Genomic DNA, 23,592 nt, shown 5'->3' on the forward strand with positions numbered 1-23,592 from the left:
CGGTGCGTATGCGCCAAGTTTTCTTTCAAGGGCATCTTCTGGATTGGGTCTATGCTAATCTCTCAGACGATGTCATACTTGATGCAGTCCCTTGGTCTACACTGTTTGCAGTTGCAGTTTGGTGGGGGTGGAAATGGAGATGTGGAAACGTCTTTGGGGTGAGATGTAAATGCAGGGATCGAGTGAAGTTCATCAAGGACTTAGCTACGGAACTGACAGTTTTGAATGCTAACAGAGAGGACATGGTCATTCCACGACCTCGAGTAGAACGTATGATTGGCTGGAGAAGCCCGAGTTCTGGCTGGATGAAGCTCAATACGGATGGTGCGTCAAGAGGGAATCCTGGTCTGGCCACGGCTGGGGGTGTGTTGAGAGATGGTGGTGGTCAATGGTGTGGAGGTTTTGTTTTGAATATAGGTCGATGTTCGGCATCTATGGCGGAGCTATAAGGTGTATATTACGGCTTATACATTGCCTGGGAGAAACAGGTTTCTTGTCTCGAGGTGGAGGTAGACTCAGAGTTGGTGGTGGGTTTTCTTAACAAGGGGGTCGGTGACACTCATCCCTTGTCATTGCTGGTATGCTTGTGTCATGGCTTTATGCAGAAGGACTGGTCAGTCCGTGTTACTCATATTTACCGGGAAGCTAATCGTCTCGCCGATGGTTTGGCTAACCATGCTTTTTCATTACCTTTGGGTTTTCTTTTTTTGGAGTCTGTTCCATCTGAGGTTCAGTCGATTTTTAGGGAGGATGAGCTGGGTTTCCGCTATCCATGCCAAGTTCTTGTATAATTTTTAAGTTTGAATAATATTCTGGGAGGTTTCCTCCCAGTCCCCTACCAAAAAAAAAAATCCTATATTATTATTTTATATACCCTTTCAAATAAAAATAGTAATCCTTTAATTTTAGAATTATAATAATTTATCAAACAATTTTCTTTTTATTCATCTATTTTATATATTTTCAAAAAAAAAAATACAGTCCTTTTATGTTCAGGACTTAATTATATCTAAACAAAATTAATCTAAGCTATAAATAAAATATCAATTTCATACTGAACGCTCTTTAAAATATAAACATATATGTGAGTAAAATACCATAAATCCAAATCGAAGTAAAAAATATACTAAAACCATCAATAAGAAATTAGATTTTAATTTGGATAACAATATTTATAAACCAAAAATCTGAGAAAAACTGAAATATAAAAGAGATGTTATTATAAATACTCTTTTGTATATAACCTTTTCAAAAATATATATTTTCAAGCTATTTTCAATTTGCCTTCTTTTATTTTAGTGACTATTTTACCCCTATTTGAAAAATATTAAAGTCAACAAAATGAATATTTGAATTTTTCACGCCAAGAAAAATTCTAGTTAAAACAATTTTGACAAAATTCCCCCCCCCCCAAAAAAAATTCCGACAAAAATTTTCCCACCAAATTTTTTTTATGCAAATCGTGATCCTGAAATTTAAAAAAATTACAAGCTTTTTTAAAAAGGTTTTATGAATAATTTACAAGGGATTTTAAAAGATTTACAAGAATTTCTAAAGGTTATCAAAAGGATTTACTATGAGTTTTAAATATTTCCAAGGACTTTTAAAGAATTTAACAAATATTTTAAAATGATTTCAAAGAATGTTTAAAGGATTTATAAGAGGTTTTAAAGGTTTTACAAGGATTTACAAGGGTTATAAAGGGTTTACAAGAGTTTTTAAAGGGTTTTAAAATGATTTACAATGATTTTAAGAGATTTACAATAGTTTTTAAAGGTTTTACAAAGTTTTTAAGAGATTCTTAAAGGATTTACAAAGGATTTTTAAAGCTTCACAAAGATTTTTAAGGACTTGCGGAAAACTTTGTCAGAAATTGTTTTTGGCAGGAAAATATTTGCGGAAAAATATTTGGCTGGAATTTTTACTTTTATATGATGGACTCTCTGACAGTAAGCCACTCAGTGGAGCTCAAGATTCACGTTTTATACATATAAGAGAGTATATTTGAAAATGAGCAACAAAAGAGAAGATATTTTTGCAAAAAAATACACTTAAAAAGGGTATTTTTGTAAATGGTCTAATATTAAAACAAAACCAGACATAGTTTTGTGATTTTTTAATATGGTGAGAACTGAGAAGTCCGGAATGAAACTGAACTGAACCTACAGATTCCGGAATGACCTTAAATGGAACTAAAGAAATAAAAATCAGAACAAAGTCCTATACAACACCTAAGTAAATTTGTGCAATAAACCATATATTGAGATTTATTTGAGTTCAGTAATAATTTAATTTATTATGAACGATGTCAAATATATATATAAACTGATTCAGGTATATGTTTACAAAATTGAGTATGATTTACTTGTTTGTTTAAAATATTTAAATTATGTTTACTTTGCTAGCTTTTCATGATCTTTAAAATTGTATAACACTATAATCAACATGGTTGCAGTTCCTTTATGTGAAAGGGTTAAAAAAGAAAGGTATTCTTTTGGGTATAATATGGCAATTTAAGTCGATCGCAAGTAGGAACATTAATACTATCATATAGATGGTACTACCACTCCGGTAGATGTTTGCTTTACATAATAAGAAAATATATATATATCAATTAATGAAAACAAGAAGAAAAGAGATCATTATGTCGTCAAGATGTAGCCACCAAGCCATGAATCCATGACCACTGACCTAATATGTCGGATCAAACGCTAATCACCATGGCAGACTCTAGAGAAGTTGATAATGATCTCTCATCTTTGTTCTTCTTCTCCGTCTCTTTCTCATGCAAATCAGCAGACAAAAACAACCAATCTACTCTGTATGGAGCATCATCATCGTCGTCCTTTGACTTCAGTAACCCGTTAACCACGCTACTTAGTTCACTGTCATTATTCGGCTCTAGGTATGACGAAACCTCCTCCCCGTCGTCGTCTTCATCAATGAAGAAGATTGCATCAGTAGAAGGTACTGATCGCAAAGACTTGAATGCCTTCTTATAGTGACTTGAACAATGCTCGGAGATCAAGGCGAGTCCAATCTGAGACTCATGAGTCGTCATGTTCCTCTACCAATTAATGATTCAAGGATGAACGGATGAGACGAGAGACTCTGTCTTGTTGATATAGTATTTGGGAGACTATGCGCACGTGATTAAAGGATAAGATGTAGAGTGTGTGTGGCGCGTGAAAAAGGAATAAAAAGTGTATGTTGGCGGCTTGTGCAGATGACGGTTTAAGGATGTCAACATCACAGAAAGCAATAAGAGGGCGTTAACGGTGTTTGTCGGGCGTTTGTCTGGGTTGTTAGCCGACGTTAGCATCCTATATGAGCACTTGTTAGCTCCTCATTTATTTTTATGCAAAGATAAACTTGTTGAATTTTCTAGAGCTTTCTAGGTTATCGCTTCCTCATCGTTTGCTGGAGATATCTCTCGAGACTCTTGTAGGTAGGATGATGATGCTGCGTTTCTAAGAGAACATTGTTTCATTTGTTATTTTCCGATTTCTATCAATAAAGTACTTTGTTCATTTACTCCGTTTTCCATTTCTCACTTCTCTGTTTTACGTTAACATTGGTATCAGAGCTAAGCTTTCCTTTGAAATGATGGTTGGAACTCGATCTCAGAAAAATAGAGAGGAGGACGGTTCATCGGAGGAAGTTTCTGAAGCAGTGATGGTGGACAAAGCTCCGATGGTGCAGATCCTTAACCGTACAGAAGCGTTGGAGCTGACATGTTCGACATGATTAAGATGATTCCGAAACAAACCGTGTACAACAACGAGCACAAGAATAACGGGAAGGGACTGATGGCTGTGTCAGCAACGCCAGGCTCATTTGCGGGGTTCTCTGAACAACAATGTGGTGGATCTGCAGGTTATGTTGAGCAACATCGAAGATGTGGATCCGGGGGTAGTGAGCAACATCGAAGTGGTGGATCCGGGGGAAATGGTCACTATCATGGTGTCACAAGGCTTGGTAAGGTAGACTTTCCTCGCTTTGATGGTGAACGAGTTACGGAATGGTTGGGTAAGGTAGAAGATTTTTTCTTGTTAGATGGAACCCCTTGTGAGTCTAAGGCTAGGATGGCTTCTATGCATTTTGATAGCCATGCCCCTACTTGGCATCACTCTGTGGTTCAAAAACCTTTTGGTAGGAGCGTTTTGAATGATTGGGGCTCTTATAAGCTCCTGTTAAAAGAATGTTTTGAAGATGTGATGGATGATCCGATTGCAGATCTTAAGAAGTTGCAGGAAACGGATGGAATAGTAGATTACCATCAGAAGTTTGAGTTGATCAAGACTAGAGTTTCACTCTCTGAAGAATACTTGGTGAGTGCTTACTAGGCAGGACTCAGATTGGACACTCAAATGCACATACGCATGTTTCAACCTCAGTCGGTGAGACAGTGTTTGGTGTTGGGCCGCTTGTACGAGAAGGCTCATCCACATTACAAGGGAAGTACTGGAGGAGGGTACCAGTCAAAGACATCCTACAACGGTTCAACCTCGAGGAATCAGGCAGTCACCAGGAAAGAGAGCGTATCTGAAACACCTAAGCAAGGATTTCAAGCTCCGGCTAACAGAAAGTTTTTATCTCAGGAGGAAATGAGTGAAAGAAGGGCTAAGGGGTTGTGTTTCATCTGTGATGAGAAATACACACCTGATCATTATTTGAAACATAAGAAGTCGCAGGTATTCATGATTGAGGTAGAGGATGATGAGGAGGAAGGAAGTGAGGACAACAGTCAAGCTGTTGTGGAGGAGGAAAAGGACACTCCTCGAGTGTCAATCAGTGCAGTGTCAAGGGTATCGGACTATAGAACTATGAAGGTCAAAGGATTTCATAAGAAACAGGTGCTATTTATTCTTTTGGATTCAGGCTCGACTCACAATTTTATGGATCCTAGTACTGCAAAAATGTTAGGAGTTAATGTGCAATCTGCTGGAGTTACTCGAGTGTCTGTTGCGGATGGAAGCAAACTAGGTGTGCAAGGTCGTGTTCAGCAGTTTCAGTGGTCATTCCAAGGTACTCCGTTTCAAGATGACTTTATGTTGATTCCTTTGGGGGGTTGTGACATGGTTCTCGGAGTACAATGGTTGGCACTGTTAGGAGACATTACATGGAATTTACAAAAGCTGGAGATGGGGTTCTGGTGGAAGAGTCAGAAGATACTATTACATGGAATCAAACAAGGAGCAGTTCGCACAATGAAGGCAACAAAATTCAACAAACACCAGGAAGACACGGTACAAATTTCAATGATTTGTGCTCAACAAGTGGTGCAGCAGGAAGACGCCATGTTGTGTGCTGTGGAGCTGAGCCAGCGAGTAAATGCAGAGAACTCTGCAATACTGCAGTTACAAAAAGACTACTCATATATTTTTGAGGAACCTACCACACTCCCTCCTTTCCGAAACGGGCACAATCACAAAATCACACTCAAAGCAAGTGCTGATCCCGTGAACCAGCGTCCATACCGATATGCTACTTATCAGAAGGATGAGATAGAAAAGATAGTAAAGGAGTTGCTAACTACATGAACAATCAGGGTTAGCTCAAGTCCATTCTCATCTCCGGTGGTCTTAGTCAAGAAGAAAGACGGTAGCTGGCGGTTGTGTGTAGACTACAGAGGCTTAAATGGACTCACCATCAAAAAACGGTTCCCAACTCCTTTGATAGAAGATTTGCTTGATGAGTTAGGAGGATCAACGATCTTCTCCAAGATAGACTTACGAGCTGGCTATCATCAAGTGAGGATGGAACCAGAAGATATACACCTTCAAGACCCACAGTGGGCATTTCGAGTACTTGGTAATGCCATTCGGCTTAACCAACGCTCCAGCAACATTTCAAAGCTTGATGAACGCAGTGTTCAATGAGTTCTTACGCAAGTTTGTGCTTGTCTTCTTTGATGATATTTTGGTGTATAGTTCCACCATCGATGATCACATAAGTCATCTCCAACTTGTCTTCCAAACAATGCGACAACACAAGCTGTTTGCTAAAGGAAGCAAGTGTGATTTTGCAACAGATCGATTTGAGTATTTGGGGCATTATATTGCTGCTGGTGGGGTATCTACAGACCCTGCCAAGGTCAACGCTGTTGCAGACTGGCCAACTCCTTCCAATGTGAAGCAGTTGCGCGGGTTTTTGGGTTTAGCTGGGTACTATCGGCGTTTCGTCAAGAACTTTGGTACTATTGCAAGACCCTTAACCATTCTTACCAAGAAGGATTCTTTTCTTTGGTCTGAAGAGGCTACAGAAGCTTTTGCCAACTTAAAAAGTGCATTGTGCCAAGCTCCGGTATTAGCTTTTCCAATGTTTGACAAGTCCTTTGTGGTGGAAACAGACGCATGTACCACTTGAATAGGGGCTGTTCTAATGCAGGACGGTCACCCACTAGCGTTTATTAGTCGCTATTTGAAAGGAAGACAACTGAACTTATCCATTTATGAGAAAGAATTACTTGCTGTGGTATTTGCATTGCAGAAATGGCGCCATTACCTGTTGCCTAACCACTTTGTGATAAAGACCGATCAACGCAGCTTGAAGTACTTGTTGGAACAACGCTTGAACACGCCTATTCAGCAACAGTGGTTGCCTAAGCTCCTTGAGTTTGACTACGAAATTCAATATAGACAGGGAAAAGATAATGTGGCTGCAGATGCGTTGTCTCGCGTAGAGGGAGCAGAAGTATTGCATTTAGCAATGTCTGTGTTGGAATGTGATCTCCTTAAAGACATACAGGCGAGTTACAATCACGATACCGAGTTGAGCAAGCTAATTGCAGAGTTGCAGGTTAAACCTACGGCGAAGAAACATTACTCTTGGGTACAGTCGGTGTTACGGAGGAAAGACAAGATTGTGGTACCAAAAGTCGTGGCTCTGCGTAATACAATCTTACAATGGATACACTGTTCAGGGGCAGGAGGACATTCGGGATGTGATGCTACTTACAAAAAAGTGAAGGGGTTATTCTTTTGGAAGGGAATGTCAGTGGATATTCAAGCATATATACGAAGTTGCGCAGTTTGTCAGCAGTGTAAGTACGACACCTCTGCCTATCCAGGGTTGCTTCAACCTTTGCCAATTCCAGACACTATATGGACTGACCTCTCCATGGACTTCGACGGACTACCTGTTTCCAATGGCAAGACAGTTATCTTTGTGGTGGTCGACAGGCTGACTAAAGCAGCTCACTTTATGGCACTAGCTCATCCCTACACAGCAATGACAGTGGCACAGGCATTTATGGACAATGTTTTCAAGCTTCATGGTTGTCCCAAGTTCATTGTAAGTGACAGAGACACAGTTTTCCTTAGCACATTCTGGCAAGAATTGTTCTCTTTACAGGGAACAGAGTTGAAGTTCTCAAGCGCTTACCACCCACAAACCGATGGACAGACTGAAGTGATCAATCGCTGCTTGGAGACATATTTTCGGTGATGTGCAGTGATTGGCCCAATTTATGGGCTAATTGGCTTCCTTTGGCTGAATTTTGGTATAATACGAGTTTTCACACTGCAACTCAGCTTAGTCCTTATGAAGCGGTATACGGACAAGCTCCACCAGTTCATTTACCATACCTCCCAGGAGAGTCTAAGGTGGCCGTGGTTGCACGCAGCTTACAGGAAATGGAAGATATGCTACTAGTCTTGAAGTTCCATCTCTTACGTGCTCAACACCGAATGAAGCAGTATGCAGATATGCATCGTTCTGAACGAAACTTCGAGATTGGTGACTCTGTGTTTGTCAAGCTCCAACCATATCGTCAAGGATCAGTGGTCGTGCGGTCTAACCAGAAGCTGGCACCTAAGTACTATGGACCGTACAAGATTGTAGAACGTTGTGGTCCAGTTGCTTACAAGCTTCTTTTACCTGACAGTTCACTCATCCACCCAGTTTTTCATGTGTCCCAACTCAAGGCAGTAGTAGGTAACGTTCTCACAACTTCACAACTTCCTTCTGTGGTGTCTGATGTACTTGTCAAGGAACCAGTGAAAGTGTTGGCTCGTCAAATGGTCAAGCGTCAAGGAAGAGCTGCTACCAAGGTACTGGTTCAATGGACTAACGAGACAGAGGAGGAGGCTACATGGGAGTTCCTCTATGATTTGCAGCGTAAGTTCCCAACCTTTGAACCTTGTGGGCAAGGTTCTTCGATGGGGGAGCTTTGATATAGTATTTGGGAGACTATGCGCACGTGATTAAAGGATAAGATGTAGAGTGTGTGTGGCGCGTGAAAAAGGAATAAAAAGTGTACGTTGGCGGCTTGTGCAGATGACGGTTTAAGGATGTCAACATCACAGAAAGCAATAAGAGGGCGTTAACGGTGTTTGTCGGGCGTTTGTCTGGGTTGTTAGCCGACGTTAGCATCCTATATGAGCACTTGTTAGCTCCTCATTTATTTTTATGCAAAGATAAACTTGTTGAATTTTCTAGAGCTTTCTAGGTTATCGCTTCCTCATCGTTTGCTGGAGATATCTCTCGAGACTCTTGTAGGTAGGATGATGATGCTGCGTTTCTAAGAGAACATTGTTTCATTTGTTATTTTCCGATTTCTATCAATAAAGTACTTTGTTCATTTACTCCGTTTTCCATTTCTCACTTCTCTGTTTTACGTTAACATTGGTATCAGAGCTAAGCTTTCCTTTGAAATGATGGTTGGAACTCGATCTCAGAAAAATAGAGNCAATTAAATATTTTAAATAATCAATATATGTAAATGTTATTATTTTGAATTTACAAAGTTAAATACTATTTTGTAAAATTGAATCCATATTTTTCCCTTTTTTGTATTTTTGTTATTGTATATTTGGTTAATTTTGGTTATATTCGGTTAGTTTTGGTTATATTTGGTTTATTTGGTTAATGTTAATATAATTTATGTTAGTTATGGTTATTTATTTAAATAACCAAACCGAAACCGAACCGAAAGAAACCGAACCGAACCGAAATTTCAAAAATATCCAAATGGTTACTATATTACTATATCCAAAATAACCGAAACCGAATACAACCGAACCGAAACCGAATGGTTAACCGAATGCCCATGCCTAGTTTCATTTGTTATTTTCCGATTTCTATCAATAAAGTACTCTGTTTATTTACTCTGTTTTCCATTTCTCACTTCTCTGTTTTACGTTAACACTTGTTAATTTTGGCTTTGGTAGTGTAGTATATATAGACTAGAGCGACAAGGGTTTCACTTTTCAGTTTTCATATATAAAAAAAAGAAAAAAGGAAAAAAAAAATTGTTTTTCTCATATAAGGAAAAAAGGGAACTACGTATAAAAATGGTAAATAATAAAATATATGTACATGTACTTACGAATAACAATTATTGAGACTATAGTATGACTTTAAAATTAAATCTAGCATGTAGTTATATATATTTTGACTACTTATCAGCGTTTATTCTTATTTAACACTAATAAAGTTTTTTTTAAAAATACTGATAAATTTAATACTAAAAGGAATAGGAAAAACCTAATTTTGAGTTGAGGTTTTTTTGTATCATAAAGTATGATATATATAAGACTTTTAAACTCTGGAAACTTCATCATCATGCCTTCGTCGTCTTCGAGAACTGTTTTTGTGATTTTGTGTTTACTCTATCTGCTGGCTCCGTGCTTTACTAGATCAACAAGCGATGGAGTTCACCTAGATGCAACTCTCACAACTTTAACAACGACAAAAACTTCCGTTCTTGTATTGACCTTCCAGTGTTAGACTCGTTGTTAATTACACTTATGTTATGGATCGCTTGGGCGATAAATCAAACAAGCAAAGGCATGTTAGGTGCTCAAACTCTCTTGGCTTACCGTAACTCTACAGCCGGTTTTATGTGCCCCTACACTTCCTCAGTCACGGGCTACTCAAGGGCTGCAGAATTTTAATGAAACAGTTGGTAATCAAGACCTGGATTTTTCACGTGGGCAAACCTTTGCTGGACCAGATTAGTGAAGGTTAGATCAAGAAGCTCTCGCCGAGCAATTATAGTGTCCCTAATGTTCCTTTTAATTTGACTGAAGGCGTTTAGAAACCATCGATGAGACGTTGTTACAGATAGAATCATAGAAGTATGAGAAATATCAAATAATGTTTGTTATATTTACTCATAGTTCATATTTACACACAGAATTCACGCACATGAGTAAATATCATGGATATGCTCAGAACCACCAAAGCCAGGCCTGATGCGCTGCTACCTGCAGAATCAAAAGATTCAACCCTTCAGACACCACCCTAAGTAATAGATTACATGTACGCAGTTGTGTGAAGGCAACAACCGGAATCAGAGAACATAATGGCTGACGTTGATGAAATTTTTAAAATTTGCAATATGCAAGAAAGTAACAGAAATGTCAAAATATGAAACCAAACTCATGTAAATCAGATGTGTAGAGAATAATAAACAGATGTACGGATAATATTTAGTAAGTTACGAGCAGATCAGTTAAATGAAAACTAGGTGCTCAATTAGATTTTCACAGATTTAAAGTTCAGCTAAAGTGAAATAAAACACACAAAAAAAAAATCATCAGATAGTAATCAAACCAAAGTGGCTATAGCTGAAGTACTTTTTAGCATACAAAAAGTTAGTGAGTAAACAGACTGAATCTCCTAAGACGGCGTTTGTTCTTGCTAACTCTGTAGTCAGGCATATCAAGATTCGAACAAGGAAACAAATACTGTGTAAGTAATGGAACAGTACCAAGTGACTCTTAATACATCCAGATACGTAAATATAGATACCGAATGATATTTGTTGTTCTCTGTTCTAATTAATTGGAAACAAACATATCCAATGAGACGGAGGAAGAAATCTACCATAATATCAAAGAGATGGATGGTGCTTCCTTGCTCCTAGCATGTATTCTACTATCTTCCTGAGACAAATCTTCTGATGGTTCTCACAATACTAGAAAGATCGCAGCAAAGCATGAGTAGACTCCAACAATTTATGTACTTTCTGCGTTTAATATTCACAGAGTTCGAGTCGCACACATATCTACGACTACGAGGAGCAGGGACATGGACATCACTCTCATCTTCAGATGAATCACTGGATTCAATCTCATGAGTGACACTATGAAGACGATATCCAACCACTTGGTTATTTAATCTTGATTTATTGCTCCCTTCAGTGCTTTGCTTGGTCCAAATCTGAGCACCACATTCAATAACGTCAAAGTCATGGAATATGCTGCTGAATTCGAACACTATCTCTCTGCAGAATCCAGGGTACTTAATATGATCTTCAAGGAAGTCAGAGTAAAATATAAACAGGTGTTCCGTTCGAAATCCAGGAAAAGCGTAAACATAGACCTCATGAATGGGAAGGAATAAGTCCCCTTCGCCTGTGGTACGACACAATAGTTTGGAAATGCTACTTTCTTTTGTCTGATGGTTAGGTGAAACAACGAGGCAGATTTTAAATCTTGAGAAAGCAGAAAGAAGATTGATAACATCAGGAAGAATGGTCAAAGAACTTCCTTTAGCTCGGTAATGGAACGCTGCTGGGACTTCACTCCCAAGTAAGAGAGCCGACCCATGAAGAGATGATTGTTGGATTTTTTTTGTTTCCGGTTGTTGGCCCAATTTGAAGCAGTTGTCGAAACTGAGCAGCGCATTTGGAGTGTATAAAGGACAAAATACTGTCTCCAGTGATTCACAATCCTCTGCACGTAGGAATGTGTGTGAACCAGGGAGCTTTGGCATTGATTCAAGTGATCTACAGCTTTGATGAATAAGGTGCTGTAACCCATGAAGAGCTTTGATGGAATCTGGAATCCTTGCAATATCAGTATATTTCAGGGCTAGTTCGGTTACACTCGTGTGGTGATGTGTAATTTCCTTGAGCATTCCACTTTTCTTAGTAGAAGAAGACCTTAGACCAGACCACAGCGTAACTGATGCAGGTACATCTTCTAACTCTGTGTTTGATACATCTACTTTTTTTATGTGCGTTGAGATAACTAGAATGTTTCTCAATTTTGAGAATCCTCTCATGAAGACGTATTCAAGGGATGCCAAGCTCAAGTGAGCTGGAATGACTTTTTGGTTGCAGGTACTCAACCAGAACTTCTGTACTTTATGAAGTTGTGAACATGAGGATGGAATCTCTACCAAACTCACGCAAATACCCAGCTTCAATGTCTCAAGATTTATAGCTTTTGAAAGATCTGGGAGAACTTTTAGATGGTAGGACGCTGACAAATCCAGCTTCTTGAGACTTGTAAGAGGCTAATATATAGAACAACAAAGCAGACAAGACAATATCATATAACATGCAGAGAAAAGTACTTGGTCATAGATTCAATGTAAAAAATAGAAATAGAGAAACCAACCTGGGTTCCATCCCAGAGCTTCTCGACCTGGCTATACTTCATATCCAGTTCAACAAGATATTCTGGATGAAATGTTGGAGGAAGACACTTGCTTGGGTATGCCTCCCAGTGTAGTAACCTTAAGCGATGGGGAAACTCCATCGCCACTGGTATATGCATTCTATCATTCCCATCATATCTTCTTTTGTAAACTTTGAGGAAACGAAGATTAGGCATTCTTGTAAGCGCTCTCTTGCTTATAAACACTTCTTTGGTATTTGACGTATCAAACCATATGCCAGAGACAACTCCCGTACCCTAAACCAAATTTCCAATAAGAGGATTTATTTCTCTTTGCCTACTAACTTTATCAATGTGTTATATCTAACGAATATAACACATAGAAAGAAAGAAAAAGAACTTACTGTATCATTTTCAAGGACATGACAAATCTCATGAGCATCAATTAAGATTTGTCTTTCCCAAGGCTTTTGTCTCTGAATGGCTTTACGACCCACTTGTTGTAGTAGTCTGTGCATCACTATCTCCCCATTTCCAGTAATACTTATTAAGGATCTATTGACTAGGATCTTCAAACCGGTTTTTACATCCACATTACTGTCAACGAACATGTCTTTCACCAATTCACCATCGTTATAGTTGAAGAAAACTGCAATATGGAGAAATAATATTTGCTCATTCTCATCTAAGCTATCATATCCGATCTTAAGTACTCTCTCGATATCTCGATCAAGGCTAATTTCTAGCCTATGCAGTATAACTTCCCATTCATCTTCATCCTTTCCGCGTAAAGATGAACTCATGACACGGAGACCTAATGGAAGGTAGCTGCAAAGCTCTGTTACTCTTTTTGCAAGCTTTTCAAAACCATCAGATGGAGTGCTCTGTCTAAAAGTATATCTACTAAATATATTAAGAGCTTCTTCTCTAGATGGAAACCCCACATGGTATGTAATGTCGATACCATGCTGGACCAAAATTTCTTGATCTTCCGTGGTTACAACAACCCTGCTTCCAGGACCAAACCAGTTAGTTTCATCAGCCAAAGCCTCCAACTGCTTAAGATCGTCCACATCATCAAGAACGATAAGGACTTTCATATCGCATAGCCTGTCCTGTATAACACCTAAATGACCTATCCTCATTTCATTGTGGTTCAAAATCTTTGAAAGAAGGTGTTCCTGTAAACGCAACTTCAAACCATAATCATCAAGACCACTATGATAGCTTCCCCTAAGATTCTCCACAAAGCAAGTAAGTTGAAACCTATTGGAGATCAGACTTTGCAAAGCTCTAGCAATTGTAGTCTTACCAATACCTGCAGGACCATAGATTCCAACAATCTTAACTCCATCATTATCCAAATCTAGCAAAGACTTCATTTCCAACAAATGAGGTTCAAGTCCAACCATGCCATCGAAATCATTAGACGGTGTAGTAGCAACTAGTTTGTCTGATACATCTCTCGCAATCTTCTCAATCATCTTCGCTTCGTTTTCCCTGACAAAAGAGAAAAGATTCAAATAGTTTCCATCAAAAATAGCAAATTATAGCAAATGTTACCATTTAAGCAAGTGTTCCCCAGCTATGTTTCCCACAACTTTCAAAGCTTGGCTCCATCTTCGTCTCTCTTCCTCTGTTCTACGAGCACAAGTTTGATTGAACATGCTCCCAAATTCTCCGGTTTGGTTCCGAACATGAGACGGATCAACGCCGTAAAAGACCGTCATCACTATTTGTCCTATATCTTCTTTGCATTTCAAAATCTCCAACAATTCATCCAAGCACCATGCCGAAGAAGCGTAATTCTTGGAGAGCACGACTATAGAGATCCTTGATTCTCTAATCGCTTTTGTTAGAGAAGGAGCTATGGTTTGGCTTCTCTCGATTTCTTGATCGTTGAACATGGAAATGCCATTGTAGCTAAACTGTTTACTTAAATGACTGAGGAATAGTTTACGCACGTCTGGTCCGTGGAAGCTCGTGAAAACTCGGTATCTCCAGTTTTGAGGCGACGAAGAAGGAGAAGAAGAAGCCATGAGAGTGAATTTGTGACTTGAGAGTTGTTCAAAAGTCCTCTGGTTTCAGATTTGTTGTGGTTGGGAGAAGTCATAATAATAGTGGTTCGTACTCGTCTTCTCTCACTCTTGAGCTTGTTGACTTTTTAAATTCTTTTAACTCAAAAACTAATTAAAGAAAGTGAAAACAACATGTGGTTCATTTACTCTGGCAAACAAAAATATAAAGAACTTGATTAGTTTACTCTTCTTCTTTAGAATAGCTAGACCCTACTCCGTGCGGATTTAAACATATTATATGCTAGCGACTGGGCAAAAAATAAAATGCCTCTTAATCTATTAAAAAACTTACTGATTTTATTTTTGAGTCTCTTTCGTTTATATAATTTTTTTGTTGTATCATTTCTAGCTTACAAATTTATTTTTGTCTCTTTAACTTATAAATTTTGTTTTAGTGCCTACTTTTTTTTTTAATATATATATCCATTTAATATATGTATCCGGGGCGGTCACTGTCCACCCCTAGTTAAGTCGACACTGCCCTACTACTACTGCAAAACTTAAATAATAGTTAGGTTTTTTTATCATACAGAATATAAGATTTGTGTGTGTTTACAGCTGTCAAATATTGCGTAATACTAAAAATGGATTAGTAGTGAAAGTCTTTTTTTAATTAGTTTCCTATAAATTACCTGTTCATCCCAATAAAAAAAAATCATTTGAAAATGATTTAAAACCATCCTACAATGCAGCCATGTTTCCTCTTATAACCCCCAATATTTGAAATGGGTTAGAAACCTTTTTTATTATTGAATACAGTTGCAAATTATTATTATTTTTTTTTTGAATAAAATGTAAAATTTATTCGAAAAAACTGTTTACATCTCATAATGCACCAAGTGTTTTAAATGTTTTAAGTGTGTGATCTTAACATTGCTAAACTATAAGGCAAAAAAAAAATTTGGCTAAAACTGTATAAACAGGAGCTTTTTATCTTGAGCCTAGCCAGAGAGCCATACATCCTTGGTAGCGACCGCCGGATGGAATTGAGAGGAGCCTGTTTCGAATTTGTCTGTCAAGGTGCTTGGTGAGCAAAGTCGGCATATCATGAACCAAACTAAGATGTTATGAACACAAAATTTAGAACTAATCTTATTCATAAAAAAGTTGAAATATCATGAACCAAACTAAGATGTTATGAACACAAAATTTAGATTACAAACTTGAATTTATATAAAAAAAAAATTCTATATTCGAAATTGAAACCTCAATCTTTCAAACATAAATTAATTAGGATTGTAATTATGCAATTACAATTTTTTTTGTGTGTCTCGTGCTATACTATCTTTGACTAAGTAATTAGGATTATGATTACAGAGAACTACAATAACAAAAGTTAACTCTAAAGTGTAAGAATACATAGAGAGAATCGAGAATTCGAGAATCGAGACACATTGGGAGGATTATTGGGAGGTTAACAAAAGTTAACTATAAAGTGTCATGTAGGTTGTCCTAGTTATAAGCATTCGTGTGGTTTTACGTTCACATCATTTTCCAAACTACAGGTTATGTCGTCGGTTTATTGGGAGGATTAGGAACTACAATCTATATGGCCAAGCACACTGGAATGAGATCTACGCCACATACAGTGATAGGGATACTTCTGTTTGCTCTAGGATTTCTTCATCAAAGCAAGACCGGACAAGGATCATAAATATAGGAAATACTGGAATTGGTATCATCACACTATGGGTTATATAGTGATTATTTTAAGCATCTATAACATCTACAAGGGATTAGCCATCTTGCAACCTGGAAGCTCATGGAAGATTGCCTACAGTACCATCATTGGTGTCATTGGATTGTTTGCGGTCGTGATGGAGATTCTGCAATTTAAAACTAGATGGGGTGATTTGTGGTGCAAAAAATTCGAAGACCTAGACGCTGATCAAAGTGCTTCCATTGATGTCTAGTCATGTAGGTTGTCCTTGTTATAAGCATTTGTGTATTTTGTCCTTACATTGCTAAGACTAGCTAGTTTGTCATTCTTTTTTTTTTTTTTGAATGAATGCTAAATTTTATTCAAATAAAAAAAGGACCTTTGTACAATAGTTGCGTCCGTGTGTTTGAGAAGATTCAAAGAATTGAAAGAAGCATCAGAATAAATAAAGAATCAGGCTCTAAACGATAGAAAATCTAAGGACGTGTCTGGAACCAAAGGTGCAGTCCATCCGTGAGTTTGTCAGGGCGGAGGCGACATATGGAAAGAATCTTGTTGCGGATCAAACGGTCCAGAGTCTTAACAAGGTGAGTCCCTGCATTAGGGGGATCGCCATGGTGACGCTTGTTCCGTTCACACCAGATAGCATGAACTGTAGCTTGAAAAACCAACCGAAGAATGTAGCAGGGGGTCCCAGTGAAAGTGGAACTGGATAGAAGGGAGAGGATCTGTGGAAATGAAGTCGTGTAATGGTGGCGAAGAAGTTTCCTTGTTAAAACTGCCCATACCCGAGAAGAATAAGGACAAGAGAAGAAAAGATGCTCCACCGTTTCAACTGGTGCTTGGCAAAAAACACAAGAGAAGGATATGCCTCTGCCCCACACAGCCATGCGATCGCCTGTTGTGAGCCTTTTCCGCACTGCAAGCCAAAGAATGAAAGAAAATTTAGGAACAGCATCAGAAAACCAGATGGCCTTGGCCCAGGGCACCGGAGGTTGAGATTGGCGGAGCTGCAACCAAGTTTATGATGTAGAAAAACAAGGGAGGAAGTTGCCATTGGAGTGCCTCCAAAAAGCCACATCTCCCTCTATGGAAGTGCCTCTATTACGGAGGGTGCCAATTTCTTCTTCTATGGCATTCAAAACAGCTGCCCTGTGTTGACGACGACGGCGGTGAGAAGCAAGGACGGAGGCAACATTAGCCGAGGAGGGAATCCCAAGGGCAATAAAACCACAGTTACCAACGACATCAAATAACTGACCCATGGTACACCAATGATCATACCAGAAGGAAGTTTGAAGTCCACTCTTAACCTCAATGGATAGGAAACCTTTGGCCTGGGATCGATATTTCAGCAATTTCTTCCACATCCAACTACCAAGAGTACGAACTATCAAACAGTAGTTTTTAACTGAATAATCCAATTAGAATTGTTCGACAATCGGCTAAATTTTACATTGCTAAGAATAGTTTTGTCATTGTTTTCGATAGGCCTGGGCATTCGGGTATCCGATCGGATTCGGGTTCGGATATTCGGGTTTTCAGATTTTCGGATGTAGAGATATAAAACCCGATCAAGTATTTTCTAATATCGGGTCGGATTCAGATCGGATGTCTTCGTGTTCGGGTAATTTCGGGTTACCCGAAGTCATAAAAAAAAATAATAATAATAATTCCGTCTTGAAAAAAAAAAAAAATACTTTCTATCTTCCTCTTCTTGTCTCTTTCTTCTTCTTCATCTCTCTTTTTCAACAAAAAAACCCTAGATTTGTTTATCCATGGCCAATACTTCAAAAATTAAATCCTTCAAATTCTCTACCAAATCTAATATTTATAGCAAATTATATGATATGATTCATATTTATCTTCCAACCTCATTCCCTCTTCAAACCCCACAAACTTTTTTTTTTTTTTGTAGATTTACATGTTTCTACTAAAATTGATCTGGGTAATAAAAACAATAAAACAATTATGGGTTCTGTTGATTAAGAAAGAAAAAAATAAATCAATTTTAGATTACATAATTATATATATATATATATATATATATATATATATAAATAATTAACGTTTTCATACTATGACATAAAACTAAGGTGGCAAAATAGTTTTTGATAAACTTGTAAATGCCTAAGGTATTGGGTTTAAACCTGGAACTTGGTAATTCACCTTGTGTTGTATTGTGTTGATTCAATAGTATATATACAAGTGTATTAGGTTTACATAGGGACATAATTGGAATATTACAGTATTCATATTCTATCACTCCCCCGCAGTCGAAGCCGGATTGTTCATGACGCCGAGACTGGACTTGAACTCCATGAATAGAGGTGTGTGAAGACCCTTTGTGAAGATGTCTGCATATTGGCTTGACGAAGGTATGTGTAGAACACGGATGTGACCGAGAGCTATCCGCTCACGTACAAAGTGGATATCGATCTCCACATGCTTCGTACGTTGATGTTGCACCGGGTTGGAGGAGAGGTAGACAGCGCTGACATTGTCGCCGTAGACAAGTGTGGCAGTGGTGAGGGGACAATGAAGCTCAAGGAGTAAGTTGCATAGCCACACCGTTTCAGCAACCACATTGGCCACACCTCTATACTCTGCTTCGGCACTTGATCTTGAAACTGTGTGTTGCCGTTTGGAAGACCATGAGATGAGATTGTCACCATGAAAAATGCAGTAGCCAGAGGTGGAGCGTCGCGTCGAGGGACAACCCGCCCAGTCAGCATCGGTGTAAGCCGTTAACGAGGAGGTTTTCGTTGACGTGAGCTGCAAGCCATGCTGAAGTGTGCCTTTAACATACCGAATGATGCGTTTGAGTGCAGTAAAGTGTGAGTCTCGTGGATCATGCATATACAAGCACACCTGCTGAACAGCATATGCAATGTCTAGGCGAGTGAAAGTGAGGTATTGAAGAGCACCTGCTAAGCTGCGATAGAGTGTAGGATCAGAGAAGGCAGGACTGTCAGCAGAGGAGAGTTTTGTGCGAGGATCTGCCGGTGTTGTACATGGGTTGCACTTGTCCATGTTGGCCCGTAAGATTATATCCGATGCAAATTGTCGTTGGTCAAGGAAGAGACCCGCAGAGTTCCGCTTGATGGAAATACCAAGGAAATACTTTGCCAGACCAAGGTCGGTCATGGTGAACTCACTGTGGAGAGAAGCAATGATGGCATCGCGGAGAGCGGTGGACGACGCGGTGAGCAAGATATCATCAACATATAGAAGGAGATACGCCCTGCCTTGGGAGGTGTTGTAAGTGAAAAGAGAGGAATCACATTTGCTCTGCTTGAAACCAACTCGACAAGCATATGATGCAAACCGTTGATTCCACATTCGCGGTGCTTGTTTGAGTCCATAAATGGATTTGTGAAGCAGGCAAACGTGGTCTGGCTTGGACGGATCTCGAAACCCCGGTGGTTGGTGCATGTACACAGTTTCATCAAGTTCACCATTTAAAAAAGCATTTTTGACGTCCAATTGATGAATGGACCAATTGCGGGAGAGAGCAAGGTCGAGGACCATGCGGATCATTGCTGATTTTACTACCGGACTAAACGTTTCATCACAGTCAATACCAACCTCTTGAGACTTACCATTAGCCACCAAACGTGCCTTGTAGCGAGTGAGGTTTCCATCTTCATCATGTTTGTGTGTAAATACCCACATAGAACGAACAATATTAACTAATTTGGGACGGGGAACCAAAGACCAAGTTCGATTTTTAATTTGAGCACCATATTCCTCATCCATTGCACCATGCCAGTTAGGATCTTCTAGAGCTTTGAGGTGAGAAGAAGGTATAGGAGAGATTTTTTGAGTGAGAAGCGATAGAGGCTGGCGTGGTTTGGTAATACCACTTTTGCTACGGGTTACCATTTTATGGGCAGGAGGTGGAACCACAACAGGAACTGGTGGCGGAGGGTCAGTGTTTGTTGGTTGCAGCACCGGTGTCGGAGCCGGAGGTTGTGATGGTGTTTGACGGAGTAAGGGAGAGACAGGAGGTAGTGGATCAATATTGGTAAGAGGTAGTGGAGGTGGAGCGAGAGTGTGAAACGGGAAAGTGGATTCGTCAAATGTGACATGACGAGAGATGATGATTTTTCTAGTGGTAAGAGACAGCGATACCCACGGTGCGAGGAAGGAAAACCCAGAAAGACACATGCGATTGATCTCGCCGCTAGTTTGTGTGGGGTGGTAGCTAAGAGGTTTGGATAGCACAAACATCCGAAAACACGAAGATGGTCGTAAGAGACTGGTTGTTGGTAGAGTTTTGTAAATGGTATCTCATTATGAATGGCTTGAGATGGAAGAATGTTGAAGAGATGAGTGGCCATGTTCAAAGCTTCTACCCAATAAGATGTGGGCATGTGTGCTTGAAACAGGAGAGAACGTACAAAATTGTTTAAAGTACGTAGAGTGCGTTCGGCTTTCCCATTTTGCTGTGATGTGTGGGGACAAGAGAAACGTGAGGTGATGCCGTGTGAGGCAAGGTGAGCAAGAAAAAGCCGATTGTTGTACTCCCCACCATTATCACATTGGAGGGCCTTTATTGTACGACCAAATTGATTATTGACATAAGCCGAGAAGTGTAAGAAAGAGGAAAACACTTCAGATTTTCGTTTAAGAGGATATACCCAAACAAAATGACTATAATGATCTAGAAAAACAACATAGTATTTGATCCCACTGATGCTGGAAACTGGAGAGGTCCAGACATCAGAATGAATTACTTGAAATGGTTCAGAAATAATTGAAATAGAATTATCAAATGGAAGTCTTAACGTGTTTCCCAAGTTGACAAGCATGACAAAGAGAAGAATCTGGTTTTGAGCAATTTATTAAACCATTAGAAATAAGAGAATTGAAAACGGAGTTTCCCGGGTGGCCGAGACGACGGTGCCACACGGTGGAGTTGATAGAGGAAGACAAGAACGTTTGAGGAGAGGAAAGAGGTGGAGTGGACGAGTTGTTGATGGAGTATATGGAGCCCGAGCTGTCACATCGGAGAAGAGGAGTCCGTGTGCTCAAGTCCTTAACAAGAAAACCAAAGGGATCAAATTCAATGGAAACCCAATTATCGGTGGTAAACTGACGAACAGAGACAAGGTTTTTAATGATAGAAGGGCAAACAAGGACATTGTTAAGGTGGAGATGTCTAGTCTTAGAAGGAAGATAAAGGTAGCCTATGAAGGTGGTGGGAAGAGAAGATCCATTACCAACAGTGACCGAGGGAATGGTACTCGAATTAAAAACTGAACGTAAAGTACCTGGTTCCGACGTGATGTGTGCTGTGGCGCCGGTATCCATATACCAATTGGAATCCTGCGGGTTCTGCAGCGTCATGGTGCCGAAGGCTTGAGCAATGTTTGGTGGAATTGCAGTTGGCATCAGAGGTCCAGTTGGCACCGAGGAAGGATACGCCCCGAGAATACCATTGTTGTGAGGCAGAGTAGTGGAAACATGATACGCCATTGGAGATGGACGCCACTGTTGTGGAGGCCACGGTTGCTGGTGGGGTGGAGCTGGCCAGTACGATGGTTGTTACGGCATCCATGAGTTGTTAATGTTGTGGTGATTGTTGTGTCGACCACGTCCACGGTAACCATTGTTGCGACCACGACCACGTCCTCTGTTTTGATGTCCATGGTTGGTTTGAGGAGGAAAGTGTTGCGGAGATGAATTGCGATTGTTGGTCGCATGAGATGACGGAGGCGTTGATGGACCTGCGTCGGTGTACAGCAGATGAGGTGTAGAGGTACCAAGAGGAGCAGAAGTTACCTGTTTGGAGGGTTTGTTGAGACGCTCTTCCTCCAGAAGCAGCANTTGAGGAGAGGAAAGAGGTGGAGTGGACGAGTTGTTGATGGAGTATAGGGAGCCCGAGCTGTCACATCGGAGAAGAGGAGTCCGTGTGCTCAAGTCCTTAACAAGAAAACCAAAGGGATCAAATTCAATGGAAACCCAATTATCGGTGGTAAACTGACGAACAGAGACAAGGTTTTTAATGATAGAGGGGCAAACAAGGACATTGTTAAGGTGGAGATGTCTAGTCTTAGAAGGAAGATAAAGGTAGCCTATGAAGGTGGTGGGAAGAGAAGATCCATTACCAACAGTGACCGAGGGAATGGTACTCGAATTAAAAACTGAACGTAAAGTACCTGGTTCCGACGTGATGTGTGCTGTGGCGCCGGTATCCATATACCAATTGGAATCCTGCGGGTTCTGCAGCGTCATGGTGCCGAAGGCTTGAGCAATGTTTGGTGGAATTGCAGTTGGCATCAGAGGTCCAGTTGGCACCGAGGAAGGATACGCCCCGAGAATACCATTGTTGTGAGGCAGAGTAGTGGAAACATGATACGCCATTGGAGATGGACGCCACTGTTGTGGAGGCCACGGTTGCTGGTGGGGTGGAGCTGGCCAGTACGATGGTTGTTACGGCATCCATGAGTTGTTAATGTTGTGGTGATTGTTGTGTCGACCACGTCCACGGTAACCATTGTTGCGACCACGACCACGTCCTCTGTTTTGATGTCCATGGTTGGTTTGAGGAGGAAAGTGTTGCGGAGATGAATTGCGATTGTTGGTCGCATGAGATGACGGAGGCGTTGATGGACCTGCGTCGGTGTACAGCAGATGAGGTGTAGAGGTACCAAGAGGAGCAGAAGTTACCTGTTTGGAGGGTTTGTTGAGACGCTCTTCCTCCAGAAGCAGCATCGATCGAGCAGCACCAAACGAGGGGAATGGTGACTTGTGTTTGATGACATTGTGAATGTTATCAAATTTGTCAGAAAGCCCATTCAGCATATGTATCACCAACGAGCGCTCAGTGATAGGAGAGTCGACATTAGCAAGCAAATCAGATATTGACTTGAGTTTTTGACAATAGTCATGAACAGAGAGATCACCAATCGTGAAGGATCGCAGCTCGTTCTCTAGTTGAATTGCTCGGTCCTCCTTATTATCACGGAACAGGTTTTCGATAGTGACCCAAAGCTCACGAGCAGTGCAACGCGATTTGAGGACCGTGTCGAGAATAGAAGGAGAGATCGTTCCATAGATCCACATTTTGACCAGACCGTCACGCTCTTTCCAGGCCGTGTCTTGAGGAGTTGCAGGCACCGAGGTTCCATCGAGATGACCAGAAACACTGAAGCTGAGACAGTGAGTCTCAAATAGTTCACGCCACGCATCATAGTTCATCTTCTGCATATCAAGGACCAAGGGAATGTAAGACTTGATGTGTGTCACACCAAAAGCTTTCTCTGCCGGTTGAGCCATTGATAAGGTGAACAAGAAACAAGAGGAGAGTGACGAGAATTGAAGAAGAGACAAAGACGAGAAACAGAGCGTAGGAGCAGAGGAAAGGAGGGAGGCGGCAGTTTAAAAAATAGGGTTTTGTTTTTTAGGGTGGCTCTGATACCATGTAACTTGGTAATTCACCTTGTGTTGTATTGTATTGATTCAAGAGTATATATACAAGTGTATTAGGTTTACA

General features: G+C 40.1%; 3 protein-coding genes across 4 annotated transcripts; 1 reads left to right on the forward strand and 2 right to left on the reverse strand.

Moving 5' to 3' along the window:
* LOC104763244 lies at positions 3,744 to 5,543 on the forward strand. The gene is made up of 2 exons (XM_010486645.1): positions 3,744 to 4,331; positions 4,398 to 5,543. Exons 1-2 carry the CDS (start codon positions 3,744 to 3,746, stop codon positions 5,541 to 5,543), a joined length of 1,734 nt encoding a protein of 577 aa, XP_010484947.1.
* Positions 9,931 to 14,478, reverse strand: LOC104760856 (disease resistance protein RML1B-like). Of its 2 annotated transcripts, XR_763041.2 has the most exons (5): positions 13,917 to 14,478; positions 12,758 to 13,853; positions 12,354 to 12,650; positions 10,834 to 12,249; positions 9,931 to 10,211 (listed from the first exon to the last, which is right to left on the reverse strand). XR_763041.2 is itself a non-coding variant. In XM_010483841.2 (4 exons), the coding sequence occupies exons 1-4, from the start codon at positions 14,390 to 14,392 to the stop codon at positions 10,885 to 10,887; spliced, it is 3,234 nt and encodes a 1,077-aa protein (XP_010482143.1). In that variant the 5' UTR covers positions 14,393 to 14,478; the 3' UTR covers positions 10,669 to 10,884. The 2 variants fall into 2 exon arrangements, 1 of the variants encoding a protein (XP_010482143.1); XM_010483841.2 differs by lacking the exon at positions 9,931 to 10,211 and having other exon boundaries at positions 10,669 to 12,249.
* On the reverse strand, positions 22,530 to 23,375 carry LOC104763245. The gene has a single exon (XM_010486646.1). It carries the CDS (start codon positions 23,373 to 23,375, stop codon positions 22,530 to 22,532), a length of 846 nt encoding a protein of 281 aa, XP_010484948.1.

This window comes from Camelina sativa, chromosome 18 (assembly GCF_000633955.1).
Source record: "Camelina sativa cultivar DH55 chromosome 18, Cs, whole genome shotgun sequence".
Taxonomy (NCBI): Eukaryota; Viridiplantae; Streptophyta; class Magnoliopsida; order Brassicales; family Brassicaceae; genus Camelina; species Camelina sativa.